This window comes from Arachis ipaensis, chromosome B4 (genome assembly GCF_059453495.1).
Source record: "Arachis ipaensis isolate K30076 ecotype BB chromosome B4, ASM5945349v1, whole genome shotgun sequence".
In the NCBI taxonomy this organism is placed as follows: domain Eukaryota; kingdom Viridiplantae; phylum Streptophyta; class Magnoliopsida; order Fabales; family Fabaceae; genus Arachis; species Arachis ipaensis.
Genome location: NC_142439.1, coordinates 119,472,684 through 119,496,744, shown reverse-complemented (window position 1 = coordinate 119,496,744; position 24,061 = coordinate 119,472,684). Strand labels below are relative to the sequence as shown.

Genomic DNA, 24,061 nt, shown 5'->3' with positions numbered 1-24,061 from the left:
TTTTTTGGCCTGAAATGTCGATGTATGGCGATTCAATTTCACGATCGTTTTTTTAGAGGTGCCCCCGACATATACCCTCATTTAGGAAATGACATACCCCTAAAAACAAAAAACAAAGGATCACAAATTATACCTTATTTTGAACAGAAATACACCCAAATATTAAAACATAAAAAACAGAATCAACTTACAGCAAATTTATTTAGCATCATTCTAGGTTCGGAGTGACACGTCTTGTGATATGGGTCAAGAACAAAAAAAATTTTCTTTCTATCATCAGCCACCCATAACCACCAATGCTTCGAATAACAAATAGGTGCAAATATCTGAATCGTGACCACATTGAATAGTATTTTAGTTTAATTGGTACATAACCAAAGAATTGTGATACGAAGTTTTAGAAACGAAAACTTACATATGGATGTGTGCCTGACAACCACCCGTGTTCTTCTTGGGTTCGTGTGAATACGTGACTGGAAAGCATCGAATCGCCAACTTGATTATACATCTCTTAGACGGCTAATCCATGACTTTGTTGGGGACTTCTCGAGACACCAGTTCAACCGAGGTATAAGGAGATTAGGGTCTCTGTGGTAGAGGGTAGAACCCAAAGGCGCATCATTCTCTAATCCAGAAGATCCGGCCTTGTCTGTGAGATTTTGAGTAGGATCATTAAGGAGAATGCACTGCAGGAGCTTCACCCTCAATCAGAATGGATTCGCACTAACCCTGGGGTTCAGATATGGAGGACTATTAGTGGCTGCTCAAACCAGCGTCAATCACATATAGCCTACAATTGAAAAAATCATTCACAATTGAAGAAGACAGTAAAACCAGAGTTAATCCAAAAGGACAAAGCAACCCCAAGCCTTAACCAACTTCTTATTCTTATAATTAAACATTGTAATTCCATCTTTCAAACCAATAACTCTTCTATCCACCTGACTAAGATCTACAAGATAACCATAGCTTGCTTCAAACTAAAATCCTCGTGGGATCAACCTTGACTCGCTCAGGTATTACTTGGACGACCCAATGCACTTATTGGTTCAGTTGTACGAAGCGTGGGGATTCGCACACCAATATATTAGTCCCATACACCTCTATTTTTTTTTTTGGATTACATGACATTATATGAGTTCAGAATGATTTTGAGCCTTTACTAAAAGTAAAGTAAGGCGTTACTTTTAGCACCTTATGATCATAGCAAAAGTAAGGTGTTACTAACCTAATTCCTTTTATTATCTATTTAATATTGAGCCTTTACGCATAAATCTATCGATGATTTTACTAAAACTATAACTTTTTTAACAAGTACAAACAACACATATTCACATACTTAATATTAATAATACGTTGTAGTGTTATATACAAAAGAAATTACAGAACCTACCCCTCTGAGTAAAACTCTAACTAACAAGATAAGGGAAAAATAAATTCTAACAACTCAACTCATAAACATATTCCTTTGTGCTCCCGCAGCTTCACAATAAGCCTTCGCACCTGTAGTTGAAAGAGGTGGAGATAGGGGGTAAGAACTGGGGAGTTCTTAGTAGGGTCGGGGTTAGGAGTTAAGTTCATTCTATATATACTTGGTCAGCAATAACAGTCAACAAGGTGTCATCTAATTCAACAATTAAAGAACACAAAATTCAAACAGTCATTTAGCACACCCACAATCACAGAAAATTACACTCACAAACAAATATGCGCAAACAAGTATGATGCATGTCTATCCCTAGTGCATGTAATGAGCTCATCTGTCGGTTTCGACCCTCTCCCGACTTAACTCAGCAACCTTTGTCCGAGTTTGGTTTCCAGTGTCATAACCTCTGTAAGCAACCTCTGTCTTATAGGTGAGGCTCTCTCTAGCCAATGTATGTAACGATAGCCTCTGTAAACAACCTCTATCTTACTGGTGCGATCATCCCCTAGATTGGCCGATGTATCTCTCGAAAGCAAATCTTGGTGGACTCACTACCATATCTCTGCTTGTTTTCAGCAGGTCAACAATAATCTTTGTTTCTCTCCTTTTCTTTTCATTATTTCTTTCTTTTCTTTTCTATTCTCTGCTCTCCTATGGTAGAGATCCCTTTAACTAATATATTCTTTTTTTTTCTTTTTTCTCATCATTCTTTTAATTCCTTACTTTTAACATCAAACTATCTTCACACTCTTTTCTCATCTTTTTCTAAATATTTTATGAAGAGAGGATCATGAGATCTTTAGCTTAGATTTGTCGTTCTAAAGTTTTTAGAAAAACTTGTCTGTTTACCACTTTCTGTTTTATTTTTCATAATACATACAATAATATTCTTATAAAATAATATCTTGATAAATAATAATTTGTAATAATAATTTACTCTAATGTAAATGAGTAATTTTAAACAAATATTTAAAATACTCTTAAAACTTATTGTATAAAACCTTATTTTCAAACTTTTATTAATTACTTTCTAAACCACGAATTCTTTAATATTTTATAAAATTATATTTAAACCTTCACTTTGTTTCATATTTATATAAATAACCCTGAGCTTTTATAAAATACCAATTTTACCTCTGAACTTTATTTATTACCCAAAATACCCGAAAAACTTATATGATTATAATATTAAACTCAATCTTTTCATAAAAATACAAGTATATTTCCTCAAAAATAATTCTTCTTGGCTGATTCTTCTCTTCACCAAGAATCAAAACCCTCCTTATTTTCTTTTTAAAATGAGTTTTACGGTTACCGATTTTTCACAACATTTAATTTAATTCCTCGGCCATTAAACCTCACCCATTTTATTCAAAAACTAACACAATGACAGACCCAAATTAGCCTCATTATCACAGTTTGAAAAGCACAAACATGACCAAATCACAAGCTTAATCACATAACAATATATCAACAAAATTCAATATAAAGTCAATCAAACTCCATCAATAATCAATCACAACAACATTTACTTATCAAATTCACATCTAATTATTATAAAAATTACTAAACTCTACTTCCGTGCAGAAATCATAACGACGAAAATTCCGGAGAAACTTTCGGACTGAACTGCCGAAGAAAAAAACGTCAGAAATCGTCTGTGCCTCCTAAAACTCTAATTGGCCGAACTCAAAGGGAAGGGGAACTACATCACCGTTAATTTCTACCGAACAAAAATAATGCCAACACGTAGAGAAAAAAAAAATACAAACACTTTTATTAAATTAAATTTTTTATTAGAGTTACGAATTTTAAAAATTTGAACGCCGAAAATTTAGTATTCATGAAGAACACGTTCACTCTCTCTCGACCTTCTTTCTTTCTTTCTTTTTTCCAATTGTTTAGGCTGAATGAAGTGAATGACAATTAATTGATGGCAATGATGATTATGTGTCAAAAAGGGGTATATATATATATATATATATATATTTTTTTTTTTTTCTCCATTTAGGTTGAATGAAGTGAATGACAATTAATTGATGGCAATGATGATTATGTGTCAAAAAGGGATGTATATATATATATATATATATATATATATATATATATGTTACTAAGTCCACATGTCAAGGTTATATATCTCATGCATACCAATTTTCTTTCTTTTGCTTTCATAATGGCTTCGGCCAGTTAATGAATCCACGATATATATATATATATATATATATATATATATAATGCATAGGATTAAAGGCTTCGACCACTTCCTCTTTTTTTTTTTTTTTTTTTCTTTTAAATAATAATAATAATAATAATAATAATAATAATAATAATAATAATAGAAGTATATTCTTTTATTTTTATTTTTGAAAGATCTCGTTATAATAAAAATTATTTAAAAATTTTAATAAATTTTAAACTTAAAATATCATAAAATTTAATTTAATTATTTTTAGAAGAATAATTTTTTTAAATAAAATAATAAATTATGAATAACTCATTATTTAATTTTTTAAAAATTCGGAATGTTATATTCCATCTACCTTACAAAAATTTTTGCTCTCGAAAATTGATACAAGATGAAAAAAGTTCAAACTAACCTTACTTTTGAACACATTAGGAAAAAAAGCAAAATATTTTGACATATAAGACGTAACATATAAGAAGAAGTTTTAAGATCTCAACATATATATATATATATATATATATATATATATATAAATTTCAAATCCAGGATATTCTTATGGCTTAAAAATATAGGAAAAAGTCTGGCGCAAAGCGGAAGATACAAGATAGGATCGATGCAGAAAGGTTACAAGGCAGGCTGGTATTAGAACGACGTGTATATCATTTGCACACTGAACTCATACCAACTTTAGAGCTTCAACTGCCTAAACTTCAACATGACGTAATTTCACCATTCCCAACCATACCATATTAAACAGATTCTCCGCGAATTCTCAACCTCATCAAACACTCCGCAACCCACTAATAAGCACAAGTCTAACATCAACAAAACTCTTTCGCAAGAATCAAACTCCTTAACATCCTATGACGTCGCACACTTACAAACTCCACCTTCTGCATCCGCACAACGTATCCTAAAGAACTAACATATCGCTTGCTATATCTAACGATCGCACGTGTCACCAAAACTAGTCTCAAGTCACTCAAAAGGATACAAGATCTCAGAGAAAGGACAAGCAATAAGGACAATGTTCACAAAGATTTCTACGTTTCTCTTTGATGCATCAACCAGTCCAAAGTTACATCATAGAATACATGAGCCAAGAAAAGGAGTTTAAACAGCACAAGGCAGATATCTAAGGAATCGCACGTTACTCTAAAACAAGTTTGAGTTACCTAAAAGGATATCAAACTTAGGAAGAGAAGAACAAAATTTATGGACGGGGTTCACAGGAATTCAAGAGAATGTTTAAGAATACTATCAGGCAGGGAATAATTCAGAATGTAAGGTTTGAAACAAGAACTTTAAAAGAACCAAATTTAATCGGAATGAGATATACATAAGATGCAAGACATGAATCAAAAGAACCAAACCGCATCTTAAGAAAAGCAAATATCTCAAGGAATTCAAGTAAATGTATGCAGTTAAGATCAAATGAATATAGCATATGAACAAGGAACAAGAAGATTGGGGAATAATTAGTTCACTTTTCAAGAAAGAAACCCAAAACAAAACTTTAAGATAAACCATGGAAGAACAAGATACGTGACCGAGCAACCCCGAGATGCAACTTCTAACGTTTTCAAAACCCATAATTTGCATCATCTATTAATTCTATTTCGTCTTTGACAATCCATTAGTGTTTCCGTATGCACAAATCATCAGTAATAAGTTGGCTAGACCTAATACCATGAGAGATACAACGGTCGACTAACAGCATTAATCAATAGACAATCATGCATTTGAAACTCAAACTCTTGTCATTAGGACAAGTCCTACTGCATGACAGACACTCAGAGTATGCAGTAAAGCATAGTCAGTCCATTTCCAAGGCTCTAACGAGAAAAAACTACTATGATACCATAGTGTAGTAGCCTAACTTTTAGCACCTCATGATTGTACTAAAAGTAAGGCGTTACTAACCTAATTCCTTTTATTATCTATTTAATATTGAGCCTTTACGCATAAATCTATCGATGATTTTACTAAAACTATAACTTTTTCAACAAGTACAAACAACACATATTCACATACTTAATATTAATAATACGTTGTAGTGTTATATACAAAAGCAATTACAGAACCTACCCCTCTGAATAAAACTCTAACTAACAAGGCGAGGAAAAAATAAATTCTAACAACCTAACTCGTAAACATATTCTTCTGTGCTCCCGCAGCTTCGCAATAAACATTCGCACCTGTAGCTGAAAGGGGTGGAGATAGGGCGTAAGAACTGGGGAGTTCTTAGTAGGGTCGGGGTTAGGAGTTAAGTTCATTCTATATATACTTGGTCAGCAGTAACAGTCAACAAGGTACCATCTAATTCAACAATTAAAGAACACAGAATTCAAACAGTCATTTAGCACACCCACAATCACAGAAAATTATACTCACAAACAAATATGCGCAAACAAGTATGATACATGTCTATCCTAGTGTCGGTAATGAGCTCATTTGTCGGTTTCGACCCGCTCCCAATGTAACTCAGCAACCTTTGTCTGACTTTGGTTTCCAGTGTCATAACCTCTATAAGCAACCTCTGTCTTACAGGTGCGACTCTCTTGAGCCGATGTATGCAAACATAACCTCTGTAAGCAACCTCCGTCTTACAGGTGAGGCTCTCTCTAGACAATGTATGTAGCGATAATCTCTGTAAGCAACCTCTGTCTTATAGGTGCGACCATCCCCTGGATTGGCCGATGTATCGTTGGAAAGCAAATCTCAGTGGACTCACCACCGTATCTCTGCTCGTTTTCAGCAGGTAAACAATCATATCTGCTTTTCTCCTTTTCTTTTCGTTCTTTCTTTCTTTTCTTTTCTATTCTCTACTCTCCTATGGCATGGCAGAGGTTCTTTAGATTCTTTTAATCTTTTGATTCTTTGCTCTCCTGTGGTAGAGGTTCTTTAGATTCTTTTAAGTTTTTGCTCTCTGCTTTCCTGTGGCAGAGATCTCTTTAACTAATATTTTTCTTTTCTTTTCTTTTCTTTTCTTTTCTCATCATTATTTTAATTCCTTACTTTTAACATAAAAAATTATCTTCACACTCTTCTCTCATCTTTTTCTAAATATTTTTTGAAGAGAGGATCATGAGATCCTTAACTTAGATTTATCTTTCTAAAATTTTTCAAAAAAAAATTATCTGTTTACTACTCTCTGTTTTATTTTTTATAATACATACAATAATATTCTTATAAAATAATATCTTGATAAATAATAATTTACTCAAATATAAATTAGTAATTTTAAACAAATATTTAAAATATTCTTAAAATTTAGTTTATAAAACCTTATTTTTAAATTTTTATTAATTACTTTCTAAACCGCAAATTCTTTAATATTTTATTTTTGACTTTAATATTTTATAAAATTATATTTAAACCTTTGCTTTGTTTCATATTTATATAAATAACCCTGAACTTTTATAAAATACCCGTTTTATTCCTAAACTTTATTTATTACCCAAAATACCCGAAAAAACTTATATAATTATAATATTAAACTCAATCTTTTCATAAAAATACAAAAATAATTCTTTTTGGCTGATTTTTCTCTTCACCAAGAATCGAAATCCTCCTTATTTTCTTTTTAAAATAAGTTTTACGGTTACCAATTTTTTACCGCATTTAATTTAATTTCTCGGCCATTAAACATCACCCATTTTATTCAAAAACTAACACAATGACAACCCCAAATCAGCCTCATTATCACAGTTTGGGAAGCACAAACATGACTAAATCACAAGTTTAATCACATATAACAATATATCAACAAAATTCAATATAAAGTTAATCAAACTCCATCAATAATCAATCACAATATCATTCACTTATCAAATTCATATCTAATTATTATAAAAATTACCAAACTTTACCTCCATACAGAAATCACAATGACGAAAGTTTCGAAAAAGTTTTTGAATCGAGCTGCCAAAAAAAAAAACGTCAGAAATCATCTATACTTCCTAGATTTTTAATTGGCCAAACTCAAAAAAAAGAGAAACTACGTCACCGTCAACTTTTACTGAATAAAAGTAATATTAACACGTAGAAAAAAAAATACAAACACTTTTATCAAATTAAATTTTTTATTAAAATTACAAATCTCAAAAAATCGAACGCCAAAAGTTCGGTATTCACGAAGAACACGTCCACTCTCTCTCGGCCTTTTTTTTTTTTCCAAATGTTTAGATCGAATGAAATGAATGACAATTAATTGGTGGCAATGATGATTATGTGTCAAAAAGGGGTATATGAAGAGTAAGCTTTTGAAGTTGACTTGTTTGTTGGCTTTAGAGCTAATGAATGCGGAGTTACAGTGAGTAGCAAGCAAGCTACTCAATTAGATGTCAGTGCTAGAAGCGAAAGTCCAGGGGCCGGGTGTGAAGAAAGACATTGAATCGAAAGCGAAGAAGGCTGGAATCTCTCTCTCCCTAGCCCTAGGATAGAATGTGATCTCTTTCTCTCCACTCCTGGTAGTCGAGTGGCTTATTTATATATATATATATATATATATATATATATATATATATATATATATGTTACTAAGTCCACATATCAAGGTTATAAATGCATACCAATTTTCTTTCTTTCTTTTGCTTTCATATTGGCTTCGGCCAGTTAATGAATCCACTTTACATATATATAAAATGCATATGATTAAAGGCTTCGACCACTTTTTTTTTCTTTTAAATAATAATAATAATAATAATAATAATAATAATAATAATAATAATGTTCATACCCTGACCCAATAATAAAGGTCCAGGATCCAAGTAAAAAGGCCCAACCCAAAGGGTTGGCCCTCACCCAGTACCAGCCTTCATCCCCAAAAGTCGGTACAGAACACGACCTGTTCCAAAGAAGTCGGATACGAGGGTTAGCTGGCAGATAACACCCATTCGAATGAGTAACTGCCCCTAGAAACTCTCTAACCACTTCATAGTGCCATATCTTAACCTCCCTAAGATATGGGAACGGTTATCCACCTAAAAAGGTGGCACTACTTCAGCGGTGGTTATTGGTTCACCACTATAAATACACTGACACCATTCAGGTATCTCTAAGTTCCAATATACTCTCTAACCTGCTCACACTCTTGCTAACTTAGGCATCGGAGTGTCTTTGCAGGTACCACCCCCCATTCTTTCTCACGTACAAGTCGGACGGAGGAACACCGAGTACCAGGTCCGCTCGAAAGCCACCTCCTTCATACGTTTGGGCCAACCAACGCCATCCGGCCCATTAATCTCCGGTTACCCACCGTAACATTGGCGCCGTTGCCGGGGACCCGAGAGATCAACCAGTGATGGCGGATAGATCCCCTGAAGAGGGTCATGTGGAGACAGATTCTGAACAAGAGAATCTGAACACTGGAAACAATGAGGCAGACCAGACCCTTCACCAGGAAGCCAACGATCAACACAGGGAAGGCACCTCCGGAATCAAAAACCCAAAGGTAAATTTCTCGGAGGGGCGCAAATCAGAAAAAGAAGGACCATCCCACGCAATTGAGCTCATGGGATTAGTCCACAGTCGCCTCGAGCAGCTAGAACAGGAACGGGAACGACAAAAGGAAACCGAAAAGAACCTAAAAGAGGAGATGGAGCGACGAAAAGAGTTAGAAAGAAAACTCTTAAAGTTAGAATCCTCCCTCAAAGGTCAAAACTCCCACGACGGTAGAGAAGATTCGCCCTTAGGGGAGAACGATCCTTTTAACGAGGACATAATGAGGGCAAAAGTTCCGAGAAACTTTAGAAGCCCCGATATGGACCTCTATGACGGAACCACTGATCCAAAGCATCATCTGAGCAACTTTAAAAGTCGGATGTATCTGGCTGACGCCTCTGACGCTACGCGATGCAAAGCTTTTCTGACAACCTTGTCAAAAGCAGCGATGAAGTGGTTCGACAGCCTCCCTCCGAGGTCAATTACCAATTTTGAAGACCTCTCAAGAAAGTTCTTGATGAGGTTCTCCATCCAGAAAGACAAAGTAAAACATGCACCAAGTCTCCTGGGAATAAAACAGGAGGTCGGGGAGTCCTTACGGGCCTATATGGAAAGATTCAACAAAGCATGTTTGGAGATTCAAGACCTGCCCACCGAAGCAGTCATCATGGGGCTAGTCAATGGTCTTAGAGAAGGTCCCTTCTCACAGTCCATATCAAAAAGACACCCCGCCTCTTTAAGTGATGTACAGGAAAGAGCTGAAAAGTACATCAATATGGAAGAAAATGCTAGGCTAAGAGACCCGAGTTGGCGACCTGGTCACCCTCCCTCAACGAAAGAGAGGGAGAGGGAAGCTAAGAAGAAGGAAGAACTCGGCCTCGATAGGCCAAGAAAATATCACTCTTATACTCCACTGAAAGTTCCTGTAGTGGATGTATACAGAGAAATTTGCAATACCGAAAGGCGGCCTCCTCCCAGGCCCATTAAAAATAAAAGAGGAGGGAGCCGCGGTGATTACTGTGAGTACCATAAAATATATGGGCACTCCACAAACGACTGTTACGACCTTAAAAATGTGATAGAAAAACTAGCCAGAGAAGGTCGGCTTGACAGATATCTCATAGAAAGGTCGGACAGTCATGGAAAAAGAAAGCGAGATGATATGGATAGAAGAGACCCACCACCACAAACTCCGAAGAGACATATCCATATGATCTCAGGAGGGTTTGCGGGAGGGGGACTCACAAAATCCTCTCGTAAAAGACATCTCAAGAGAGTTTACCAGGTCGAAGAGGGGTCCTCCGACCTTCCAACCATTTCATTCACAAAGGAAGATGGGCGAGGAATAATCCCTGGGCACGACGACCCAGTGGTAATTACCATGATCCTGGCAAATGCCCATCTACACAGAACACTAGTAGACCAAGGAAGCTCAGCGGACATCCTCTTCAAGCCCGCTTTCGACAAACTAGGGTTAGATGAGAAAGAGTTAAGAGCCTACCCCGACACCTTGTACGGATTAGGCGACACGCCAATAAAGCCACTAGGATTTTTGCCCCTCCACACCACCTTTGGAAAGGGGGAGAAATCCAAGACTCTGAGTATAGACTTCATAGTCATCGACGTGGGGTCGGCCTATAATGCTTTAATCGGCAGAGCTACCCTTAATCGACTCGGAGCGGTGGTATCGACGCCCCACCTCTGCATGAAATTCCCGACCTCAGCGGGGATAGCAACGGTGAGGGGAGATCAGAAGCTGGCAAGGAAATGCTACAATGAAAGCCTAAACCTGAGAGGAAAAGGCAAAGAAGTTCACACAATAGAGCTCGGTGGAGCAAGGATTAAAGAAGAGCTGCGCCCCCAGCCCGGGGGAAAAACCGAGGAGATTCAGGTCGGCGAAGAGGAAGGAAAAGACACTCACATAGGAGCCAACCTAGGGGAAACCCTAAGACAAGGGTTGACTAAGCTCCTAAGAGATAATTCCGATCTCTTCGCCTAGAAGGCCTCCGACATGCCTGGGATAGATCCCGAGCTCATGTCCCACAAGCTTTCGATCTACTCGGGATCTCGACCTGTACAACAACGAAGACGCAAGCTCGGCCCAGAGCGAGCTCTAATAGTAGAGGAGCAAGTACAAGCGCTCCTAGAAGCCGGTTTCATCAGAGAAGTCAAGTATCCAACATGGCCAGCCAATGTAGTGCTAGTCAAAAAACAAAATGGTAAATGGAGAATGTGCGTCGACTATACCGACTTAAATAAGGCATGTCCCAAGGACCCTTATCCACTACCAAGCATTGACGCCCTAGTAGACTCTAGCTCGGGGTATCAATACTTGTCGTTCATGGACGCCTACTCAGGGTATAACCAAATCCCGATGTATGAACCAGACCAGGAAAAAATATCATTCATCACGCCCAGAGCTAACTTTTGCTACGTGGTCATGCCATTTGGATTGAAAAATGCAGGGGCCACATATCAGAGGCTGATGAATAAGGTGTTTGCCCCTCACTTAGGGAGCTTAATGGAAGTGTACGTCGACGATATGCTGGTAAAGACCAAGAAAGAAGTCGACCTTTTGTCTGACCTTTAACAAGTCTTTGACACCATAAGGTTGCACGGGATGAGACTAAATCCTGCAAAGTGCGCCTTCGCGGTGGAGGCAGGAAAATTTCTAGGATTCATGCTAACACAAAGAGGGATCGAAGCCAATCCCGACAAGTGTAGAGCTATCCTAGAAATGAAAAGCCCGACTTGTTTGAGAGAGGTCCAACAGCTGAATGGCCGACTAGCAGCTCTTTCCAGATTTTTGGCAGGATCAGCACTAAAGATCCCTTCCACTGTTCTCCCTATTGAGAAAGGGACACCAATTTGAATGGACTCCCGAATGCGAGGAGGCGTTCCAGGAGTTCAAAAAGTTTTTGAGCCAACCTCCTATTTTGACCCGACCTGTAGCCGGAAAAGACCTCGTCCTATACCTATCCGTGGCAGACAAGGCTGTCTCAGCAGCCTTGATAAGAGAAGACGAGGACGGTCAACACCCAATCTATTTCATCAGTAAAGTTCTACAGGGCCCTGAGCTAAGGTATCACAAATTAGAAAAGTTTGCCTACTCCTTAGTGATAGCCTCTCGAAGGCTACGGCCTTACTTTCAAGCTCACACAATAAGAGTCCGCACGAACCAACCCATGAAGCAAATCCTCCAAAAGACGGATGTTGCAGGAAGAATGGTTCAATGGGCAATAGAGCTATCCGAGTTCGACTTGAAGTACGAAACTCGGACGGCGATTAAAGCCCAGTGCCTTGCCGACTTCATTGCAGAATATGCAGGGGATCAAGAGGATAAACCAACTACATGAGAACTCTACGTAGATGGATCCTCCAATAAAACAGGAAGCGGCGCAGGCATAATATTGGTAGATGAAAGGGGAACCCAGATAGAGGTTTCCCTCAAGTTTGAATTCCCAGCTTCAAATAATCAGGCAGAATATGAAGCCTTGATTGCAGGATTGAAGCTGGCAGAAGAAGTCGGTGCTACGAAGGTAATGATATACAGTGACTCTCAAGTGGTGACCTCCCAAATAAGTGGAGAGTATCAGGCAAAAGACCCGAATATGAAGAGATACTTGGAAAAAACTCTGGAACACCTTGGGCGCTTTGCAGAAACTGAGGTCACGCACATAACTCGGGACCTAAATAGCAGAGCAGACGCCCTATCCAAGTTAGCAAGTACCAAGCCAGGAGGAAATAACAGAAGCCTGATCCAAGAAACTCTCCAGGAACCTTCAGTGGTAAAAATGGAAGACAAACAAGAAGTCTTTGAAGTGGTCGGATTAAACCTCGGATGGATGAACTCCTTGGTCGAATACCTGAAATTTGACATCCTCCCCAAGGAGGAAAAGGAGGCCAAGAAAATCCGAAGGGAAGCACAACACTATACCTTGGTGAAAAATGTTCTCTATAGAAGGGGGATATCAACACCATTGTTAAAGTGTGTACCGACCTCAAGAGCCACCGAGGTGTTGGAGGAGGTACATAGTGGAATCTGCGGGAATCATCTCGGAGCCAGGTCATTGGCCAGGAAAGTGATCCGAGCTGGATTCTACTGGCCAACCCTACAGAAAGATGCCACAGAATTTGTGAAAAAGTGCCAGCCATGTCAGATGCACGCAAATTTCCACGTGGCTCCCCCAGAAGAGCTCATTAGTATCACTTCTCCATGGCCCTTTGCAAAATGGGGGATGGATTTGTTAGGTCCTTTTCCTCAGGCGCCAGGACAAGTCAGGTACTTAATCGTGGGAATAGATTATTTCACAAAGTGGATAGAAGCAGAACCGCTAGCCACTATCACTGCACAAAGAAGTCGGAGATTCCTCTACAAAAATATCATTACAAGGTATGGGATACCTTACTCCATCACTACAGACAATGGGACCCAGTTCACTGACTCCACCTTTAGAAGCCTGGTAGCCAGTATGAAAATCAAACACCAGTTCACCTCGGTGGAACACTCGCAAGCCAATGGACAAGCCGAAGCAGCCAACAAAGTCATACTGGCAGGGTTGAAGAAAAGATTACAAGATGCGAAAGGAGCTTGGGCTGAAGAGCTCCAACAAGTACTATGGACTTACAGAACAACCCCCCAATCCGCCACTGGAGAAACACCCTTCCGACTAGTTTATGGCGTAGAAGCCATGATCCCAATAGAGGTCAATGAGCAAAGCCCAAGAGTGATTTTCCACGACGAGATCGGGAATATACAGGGGCACAAAGAGGAGCTCGACTTGCTCCCCGAAATCCGAGAAGAAGCCCAGATAAGAGAAGCAGCGTTGAAGCAAAGGATGACCGCGAGATACAACAAAAAAGTCATTCGAAGGAGTTTCACCCCAGATGACTTGGTCCTAATCAGAAACGATATTGGAGTCAACAAGTCAGGGGAAGGTAAGCTCGCTGCTAATTGGAAAGGACCATACAAGATCAACGAGGTCTTAGGAAAGGGCTATTATAGGGTAACCGACTTCGACGGCAACGAGTTACCAAGATCATGGCATGCTTGTAATATGAAAAGGTACTACAGCTAAAAGCGAACCCTACTCCCTGATGTACTCTTTTCCCAATTTCATGATTTTTTTCCAAAATCAAAGGGTTTTTTCTGAAAAGGGTTTTTAACGAGGCATCATAGTAGGGGCTAAGGGAAAATAAATTATCAAAAGCCCTTAGTAGCAATAAGGTACCTCCTCAATTAATAGAGATCTCTTTCATTTTAAATATCTCTTTTAAATTCCCTTTTTATTCTCTTTCTATGAAACGCGCCGATTTAAGCTCGACAAAACGTGAAAATCCCATGAACCGACCTAGATGGTCGTCAGGATAAAACGACGAGGTACAAGTCGGCGTAAAGAGGCTATAGAAGTCGATCATGATAAACTCGGGAGCAGTCCGACTCATAAGTCGGAATGCGAAACCGAGTAAGATTAAAATGAATCGCAAAAGTAGCCTAAGTCACGAAAAACTCAATAAAACAAAATTGAGTACCAGGAATAACAAAAAGAGATAGGAAAAAACTAAGAAAAAGTTGTAAGGCTGCCTTGAGGATCAAAGAGATTCAGAAAAGCAGGCAAGCCCCAAAGAAAAGGTTTTTTCCAGAAAAGATCAAAGAGTCAAAAGAACCACGAACAGAAAAGCATGCGCGCATAAGGTAACTCAAAACCCTTATCCAAAAAGGACATTTATTTAAAACGCTAAATTAAACCCTTATTAAAAAAGGGTATCATAAATTGTTTTGTTTACGGCCTTAAAAGGCCAAAATTTGTTCAAACATCAACAAATAAATATAAAGAGTTTAAAAGGGGGGGATCCACAGGCCGGACCCCCAATAGCCAACAAAATCACTTCTTTGCAAGAGGAGTAGAAGGATCACCACCACCAGGACCAGGAGTTGGAGAGGAAGTCGGAGGAGCAGCAGAAGAACTCGGAGCGTCCTTAGAGCGAGGAGGGGACTCTATGATCCTCTGCCCCCGAGTCTTCAAATCAGACTCGGACTCCACCACGGGGACAGGAGGATCCACGATGGCACCATCAATAACAATCTTATCAGGGTCCAAAGGAGAAAGGTCTAAGTCAGGAGCAATAACTCCGACCTGCTCCTTAAAAACCCTCCAAGCCTCATCAGCACCATCCGCAATAGAGTCCTCCAACTCGGTATAGGCCTTCCGAGCATTCAGCAAGTCATTCTTTACAGACACAAGATCAGCAAATAAACTGTTGTAGCTGGCTTGCGCTGCTTTCCTCAAATCCACCTCCATGTTGCATTGGGCTTGCAACTTCTTCTCCTTCTCCCGGAGGCTGTCCCTCTCCTCCTTCAGCTTGGCAACTTCCCCCTCCAACTCCCTCTCATGCTCCTGATATATGCGAAGCCTGCCTTCCAGCTCCTCGACCCTCGAGGTCGTCCCTAAAGAGCTGATAGGAGTCTTCTCAAATATATCTAAGAGTTTGCCACAAACCCCCGCCGTCTTGAGACTCTCCTCAACCACAGTGGTGAGGTAGTGCCGAACAGAAACATCATCCATACTCATACGAGCATGAGGATAAATGTTCTTTCGGACGAACGCAAGAGCGTCCGCCTCACCAGAAGCGCCAGACTCTAAGGTCTTGCGCTTCTTCGGCTCTGGTTCAGGAGTAGGTCGGACAGAAGGGGGTGGCAGAGAGGAAGCAGAGGAAGAAATTACAATAGGTTGGGAGGGAGTCCCAACGTTCCGAGGAGGAGGAGGAGGAGAGACAATCGCCCTAGCACCACCAGATCTGGCACGAGACTTTGCCTTGGCTTCCTGAACCCTCTGGTAAGACTCTTGAGCGTTTTTCTTTGCCATCTCTGCAAAAACAAATTGGTAGCTAAAAGTCAGACAAGTCGGTAAAAGAAATTGCAAGTCGAAAATAAGTGAGAAACGCAAAAAGCTACCTAGTTGTGACTGGACAAAGGCCGGCGACCCCTGGAGAAATTTTTTAGTATCCAAGTATGGGGCCCTCCCCCACACTTCTCGGAGGAACCCTACGATGGCCGCCTCCACTTCGTCCAGGTCGTCCAGACCATATTTCTCACAGGGGGAGGCCTCTAACCAGTATAGAGGAAAGCGAGGAGAAGAACTCTCATCTAAGAAAAAGGGGTGGTGACCCTCTACTGCTTGAACTTTGAAAAAATAGCTTTTAAAATCGTGAAAGGATTCGTCAAAAAGGGTAAAAAGCCTCCGACCTTGTATGGCTCGGAAGGACACCCACTGTTGCTTATTATTTAGCCCACTGAAGGGCTTGGTCATATGGAAGAGATAGAAGAAAATCCTCAGAGAAGTCGGGAACTCTAAGGCCTGGCTGATAAATTGGTAAATTTTCAAAAAACCCCAAGAGTTGGGGTGAAGCTGGGTGGGAGCAACCCGGCAATGACGTAACACAGACATTTCAAACTCTGAAAATGGAAGAAAAACGCCCAAACGGGTGACCATACTCTCATACATAAAAAAGAAATGAGGGGCCGCCTCGTCGGCCCTCCCGAAGCAAACCCGGTCTTCTGGACCCGGGACTACCAACTCATACTTCGGCTCATCCTCTTCAGAAGTACAAATTCTATGATGAGTACGAAGGTGGGTGATAAACTCGGTATCGACTGAAGGCTCCTCCCCTAGGACCGTGACATCAACCCACTGAGAAAGAACATCTACGGAAGCCATTTTATTTTCTTAAAAGGGGTGACAAGAAACCTACAAAAAGAAAAGGAAAATCAACACACGGTCTCTAAAGGGAGGGGGTACGGAACTAAAGCCTACGAACCGGTCTACCTACAAAATAAAGGCACGCAAATAGAAAGCATGTTACAGAAGGGGGAAAAAAAGCTAACCTTTAAGTCTGAAATCAAGACTGGAGGAAGTAAAAGCCTTCGAAACGCAAGAATGCAGCACGAACGAATGCAAGGGAAATTTGAAAGATTGCAGAAACGAAACAACGAAAGAGAGGGAAAGTATTTATAAGAACGTTAGGGGCATAATGGTAAAATTGGGGCAATCATTAATGAAGATGCACCGTTACTAAGGCCATTAAATCCCTACGCACACCCCTAACGAACACGACGCTTGATTAGACGTAACTGTCAGAACCGAAAGGTCAAGAAAAATCACGTCGGTTCTTAAACCATCACGTCGGTCCTCTTGCAAATCGGCTACGACCCCGAGTTGAATACTCGAACCCAAATCCTAAAAAGAAATTGGGCTCGAGTAGGGGCACTGTTCATACCCTGGCCTAATAATAAAGGTCCAGGATCCAAGCAAAAAGGCCCAACCCAAAGGGTTGGCCCTCACCCAGTACCAGCCTTCATCCCCAGAAGTCGGTACTGAACACGACCTGCTCCAAAGAAGTCGGATACGAGGGTTAGCTGGCAGATAACACCCATTCAAATGAGTAACTGCCCCTAGAAACTCTCTAACCACTTCATAGTGCCATATCTTAACCTCCCTAAGATATGGGAACGGTTATCCACCTAAAAAGGTGGCACTACTTCAGCGGTGGTTATTGGTTCACCACTATAAATACACTGACACCATTCAGGTATCTCTAAGTTCCAATATACTCTCTAACCTGCTCACACTCTTGCTAACTTAGGCATCAGAGTGTCTTTGCAGGTACCACCCCCCATTCTTTCTCACGTACAAGTCGGACGGAGGAACACCGAGTACCAGGTCCGCTCGAAAGCCACCTCCTTCATACGTTTGGGCCAACCAACGCCATCCGGCCATTAATCTCTGGTTACCCACCGTAACAAATAATAATAATAATAATAATAATAATAATAGTAGTAGTATAATTCTTTTATTTTTATTTTTGAAATATTTTATTATAATAAAATTATTTAAAAATTTTAATAAATTTTAAACTTAAAATATCATAAAATTTAATTTAATTATTTTTAAAAAAATAATTTTTTTTAAATAAAATAATAAATCATGAATAATTCATTATTTAATTTTTTTAAAAATTTGAAGTATTATATTAATTTTTTTAATTTAATTAAAATTAAATTAACTTTAGTTTTATATTTTTAAATATGAAACAATTAAAAAATAAAAGTTTAAAACAAAAATATATATAAAAAATAAAAAAATATTAAAAAAATTGTTGATCCTGTTTAGAGTTCTAGACAAAGAAAAAAAAAAGAGAAAAACCCAAATCAGCCCTTGACAATTATCTCGAAAGACAACGAGGCCCCTGACAAAAAAAAATCCCAACCCGGCCCCTGACAAAAAAAATAAACCCAACCCGACCCCTGACAATTACTTCGAAAAGATAACGAGGTCCCTTTGCCAAAAAAAATCAATATTATTTTTTTTGGCACAGGGGCTAATCTGTCCCAAAAAAATTTATCAGGGGCCGGATTGGGTGTTTTTTTTTCTTGGGACCTCGTTGTCCTTTCGAGATAATTGTCAGGGGTCGGATGGGGTATTCACTAAAAAAAAAGAAAGTGTCTTAATTAGTTTTCTCTATTTTTGTCTTCTTCTTCCAAAGTTCTTTTTATCTCGTTTCTAGTTAAGAAGAAGACAAGCTCTATTAGAATCGTTTTCCTTCCATGATTTCTCAGTCGATTTTCTATTTTTCCACAACCTTTCCGTTCAATTCGTAGGAGAAGTTTTCGCTGGTTGCTGGAACCTCTATCGGCAAAAACCTTGGCCTCTTCTACTTCAACGAAGAATATGACGATTCCAAAGTTGTTTCCGTTGTGCTCAACAAGGTTCCTCAATAACAAAGACACATTCTTTTTCTTTTTCTTTGTCCAAAATCCTAAACACGATCAACAATGTTTTTTTATTTATTTTTTAATTGTTTCATATTTAAAAATATAAAATTAAAGTTAATTTAATTTTAACTAAATTAAAAGAATTAGATAATTTTTATCCAATATAAAAAAAGATATTTAAATTATTTTTGTAAAATTAAATAAATTTTTTATTAAAATATAAAAGTAGTTTAGTAAAAATATTAATATAATATATATTTAAAAAAATTAATTATTAACACAGAAAATATAATCTACATGTCGTATTTTAATTTGTCTATATTTTTATCGTACCAATATGTATAAATTTATTATCGTATCGAAACAAACACTAAAAATCAATTATAAAATCATTACCTCAAATATTTTCTGGCTCTAGTGTCATGTTTCTCTTTCTTTCTTCGAGTCATAATTCTGAAATAGTACTACACATTAAAAATGGATAGAAACAGGAAATTTTAAAATTTAAGATATATATAAACACAGTGAAAGAGAGTGCTTTTAATGGACAGCAGAGTTAGTACTTAGTACTTTATATCATAGATGTTGGATTGTTTCTTTAATATATAGCCTTTCATTAGAAAATTTCAAATAAAGATCAATTGACATCTCAAAATTTTAATGGATAATTTTTCAAAATTAATTTATGGTTAAAATACAAATTAATGATTTATATATGTAGATTTATATATGTAAATTATTAATGTAATATAAACTTAAGTGACTAACGTTTTTTTTACATGTAAATAATTATTATTCAATTAAATATTTTTTTAATACATACATAATAAAAAAATATTATAAGAATAGATGGAGTACAAAAAGTACTCTATTAAATAAGAGATAAGATATGATTATGAACTATAAAATTAAAATAAAATATTTGCATAATAAATTATTCTATTTTTTTAAAATATTTTTATTTAAAAAAAACAGATAATAATAATTAAAAAAAAGGTATATACTATCATTTGTACAGCAAATAACACCTAATGAATTATTATAGAATGAAAATTCATTTTTCTTATTTATTTGATTTCTATTTATAAGTGCCTTTAATAAAAGATTATTTAGAGGTATCACATTCATTCACAGATCTTTTTAATAACAAAATTACAATATAAAAATATTATACGAATCATACCATTGGATAATAATTCATTGTAAGACTTTTTGACCTTTTTATTTACCACTTCCTTAATAGTACATGGTTTTAAGACTTATCCTAACATACTCATCATCAGTTTATTTTGCCCCAAAAATTCTTGGTAATATTATATAATACTCTTCTAATGATATCTTGATGATCTCGGTAGCATAACCTCTTTTCACACATGAATATAAATTTAAAAATTTTAAATTTGACTCGTTCGCTACATATATAAATAATAAGAGTACATTGTTTAATATGTGAAAAAAAAAATAATATAACATTTAAAAAGATAAAAATAATATCACATAAAATTAACCTACTTCACTACCAAAAATAAAAATAATTAAGCTGATAATATTTATTTAAATTAATAACTATAGGTAGACTATCTAAAGATAGATACATATTTTTGGAACACAGTCAACTTTACTTATTGTTGTATATCAACTCTTATATTTTAATTTAAAAGCTCTGAATTAACTGGATGAATTTTTTGTTAATTGTTTAATCTGTTCATTAATCAAATAATATTTGAGTAAATATTGTGAAATAATATATTTTCATTACTGTATTTGTCTACAGTACTCTAAAATGGTCACTTCTACAATCTAGTTTAAAAAATTATTTGGCAATAATATTAATAAGTATTTCAATAAATATATTTTTTTAATAATTTAATTATTATAAATTTTTAATTAATAATAATCAACATTTTTTATGAACAGAAAAATAATTTAATTATTATGAACTCCTAATTAATAATAATCAACAAATTTTTATATATTTTAATTATATTAATTTCATTTAAAAATTTACTAAATTAATGTTTCCACTAATAACACTATTAAAAAAAGGTTGACAAGCAAAAATAACAAACATACATAATCTCAATAATTAATAAGAATAATTATGTATATTTACCTAAATTAAATTTATCTAAAAATAAGATATATTAATTTGTTTTATTAGTCCATTACATAGTAATTGGATAATTATACAGTAAATATTTTAATAAATCTTTACATATGAATTTTTTGAATACATTATTATATTTTTATATAAATATGTGTTAATTAATAAATAATAATCTGACTAAATAATATTTAAATTAACCCATCACAAGGATATTTGATATACTAAAGCTTAATTTTCATAATTAAATAATTCATAGAGGACTTCTAAAATTATAAAAAATTAACTGTGAAGATTAAGTTTTAGTTTACCAAATAATAACTTTTTATATATGTATCATTATAATTTTATTTTAAAAAATCTAACGGTGCTAGTATCATTTTTTTACCATAGGATTTGTAAAATAATCACTTGCTAAATATCAAATATAATAATTGAAGACAAATAAATTTTCATACACATGTTTAATTTATTGATTTTTACCAACAAGTGTCTTAAAAATACTAGATTAAATTGGAGGTCCTTTAGAATAAAAAAAAGCTAAACCACACTCCAAATTGGTAATACATGACAAAACGCATGGATCAATGATTGTAGTTTATCTCTAATTTTGTACATTAACATTTATCGATAAACTATTTTTTTAGAATGTTCTATACATTTTTTTTATACAATATATATTTTAAAGGGCACATCTTTGCATATGATTGTTAGAATCTAGGAGAAAATTGATGAAAATGTAATGTATATTTGAATTGTCTTGATTCAATATAGAAACTAGTCCTTTATAAGAGTATTTACAACTATTATTATAAATATATTTAACTACTAACTACTAATTGCTAACTATAATCTAACATCATTAATATATGTTATATCCTCTTTTAAGTTTAAGTAAGAGTTAATGAGACCATCATGAATTTAAATACTATATTTAAAAATAAGTAGGATAATAAGTCTTAGTAAAAATATGAGTTATTTGATTCAAAATTTTAATAATTATTAGATAAATAACACCACTAAAGAGTTGTTGTCGTACAAAATAACAATTATTTTTAATATATTTAGTACGCTCATAAAAAATATCAGTAAATGATCAAATTAATATCCGAAAGATTACTTATTTTCTAAATTAGTCTCTAAATTTTTTTTAATTAAATTCATCTTTTAAAGATTTTAAATTAATCATGTTAGTCTTTTCGTCATTTTTTTTATTGATGGTGTCAAAATTTACTAATATGGCACGTTAAGTGACACCCCAACACACGCTTAAAAGTTTTAATTGACTATTAACATAATAACTTTATGAAATTAAATCAAATTAAAACCTAATTGAGGGAAGAACTTGAGGCATTGAAATCCCTCAATTTAGAGTTGATTTGATCTAATTTCATAAACTAATCATGTTAATAGTCAATTAAGACTCCTAACTGTTTGTTGAGGTGCTTGCCACATTAGCAAATTTTAACATCATCAATAAAAAAAGTCAATTAAGACTCCTAACTGTTTGTTGAGGTGCTTGCCACATTAGCAAATTTTAACATCATCAATAAAAAAAGTGACGAAATGACTAACATGATTAATTTAAAATCTTTAAAGAGTGAATTTAATGAAAAAAATCTTCCAAAGATCAATTTAAAGAACGAGTAATCTTTTAGAGACTAATTTGATTTTTTACTCTAAAAAAATATATTATGAACAATCTGAATAGCACTTATGTTATCACAATAAAAATCAACTAGAAAAGATTGAATAACTCTCAACTGTTAGTTAGAGCACAATATTCTGCTTCAATGCTTGATTGAATGGTAAATGATTGTTTTTTCGACGCCAAAAGATAGGAGAGTCACTAATGAATAAATAATAATCGGTAATAATACGTTGCTTAATGGAATCCCCAACCCAATCAGCATGAGATATGCTTAAAGGATTAAAATGGGTTAGGCAGAAAAATAAAGACCCCTAAACGTAGTACCTTTGATATAGTGTAGAATCTGAAGAACAGCAGCATAATAAGTGGTGCGATAGGTGATAAAAATTGACTAATAACATGAACAACATAAATGATATCTGGTTGAGTAACTGCAGCGAGCTTTGAGAGGTGTGTGGCAGTGCGTCTAGTGTCGTATTGGGTTCGTTGGACTTATAACATCGAGATGAATACGCTTAGCAGTTGATTATGCAAAAATACGTCAAAAAAGATGATTGAAAAGGTTAAAAAGGGACAACTCGAATTGAACAAAGGATATGGAGCTGAGGTTTGACGACGATAACTACCTAAGATGGCGCGTGAGCGTGCAACGACAGTATCTAGTAGGATTTTGTTCCTTCAACTCAGAACAGCAAGGATGAGCTTTTGAGGTGGCGAGTGACCTAATACAACGGGAGAACGGCCAAAAAAAAAAAGGAAGAAAACTAAACTAGAGAGTGTTTATGTTTCATCAGAAGGAAAAAAAAAAAAAAAATCCAAACTCTCAATACCAAGTTAGAATTCAAGAGAAAAGTGATGAAAATGTTATATATTTTTTATATTTGAATTGTCATGATAAATATATTTAACTACTAATTACTAACTTTTAACTACAATCTAACATCATTAATACACATTATTATGATAACGATATTTTTTAGTACATTGTTTTTTTCTTAATTTTTTTAAAGTTCTAAAAATCAAACTGGTCAATAAATTGATAAAATTAGAGATTCAAATGTCTAAAAATTTAATCAAGTTGAACTGAATATATTAAAATAATATATTTATGTATAAAATGATGTTTTGTTAAAAATATTTTGCAAAGCTTATTGTAAGTTGAGGAACATTATCTCCCTTTTCCATCCTCGTTGAATATACGCTATACAGTAGATATGGCTTGGATAAGAGTGAGACTGAGGTACCATAAAAATTAAAAAAGCATACGGTAGAAACTAGAAGAGAATCATGCTTGCTAAAATTCAGGGTTAGAAGGATGCAAACATCACCATCAACAAAGGGATAGCAGGTGGCTCCACTATTGAATTTTCATCTTATGGAGCACGTTACCACCCGTGAACTCTTCGTTGGAATTTGGATTTCTCAGTCTCATCACACTTCACTCTTCTGCATGGACCATGCCATATGCTATACCT

General features: G+C 35.8%; 1 protein-coding gene and 1 long non-coding RNA gene across 2 annotated transcripts; both read right to left on the bottom strand.

The window, feature by feature from the left end:
* Positions 1–1,274: 1,274 nt before the first annotated feature.
* On the bottom strand, positions 1,275–23,405 carry LOC148568959 (uncharacterized). The gene is made up of 4 exons (XR_015881276.1): positions 22,911–23,405; positions 19,228–19,284; positions 7,487–7,538; positions 1,275–1,503 (listed from the first exon to the last, which is right to left on the bottom strand). It is a non-coding gene; the product is annotated as an uncharacterized LOC148568959 (long non-coding RNA).
* On the bottom strand, positions 14,785–17,872 carry LOC148568960 (uncharacterized). Its single transcript, XM_088485629.1, has one exon. It carries the CDS (start codon positions 16,775–16,777, stop codon positions 14,945–14,947), a length of 1,833 nt encoding a protein of 610 aa, XP_088341755.1. The 5' UTR covers positions 16,778–17,872; the 3' UTR covers positions 14,785–14,944.
* Positions 23,406–24,061: the final 656 nt, after the last annotated feature.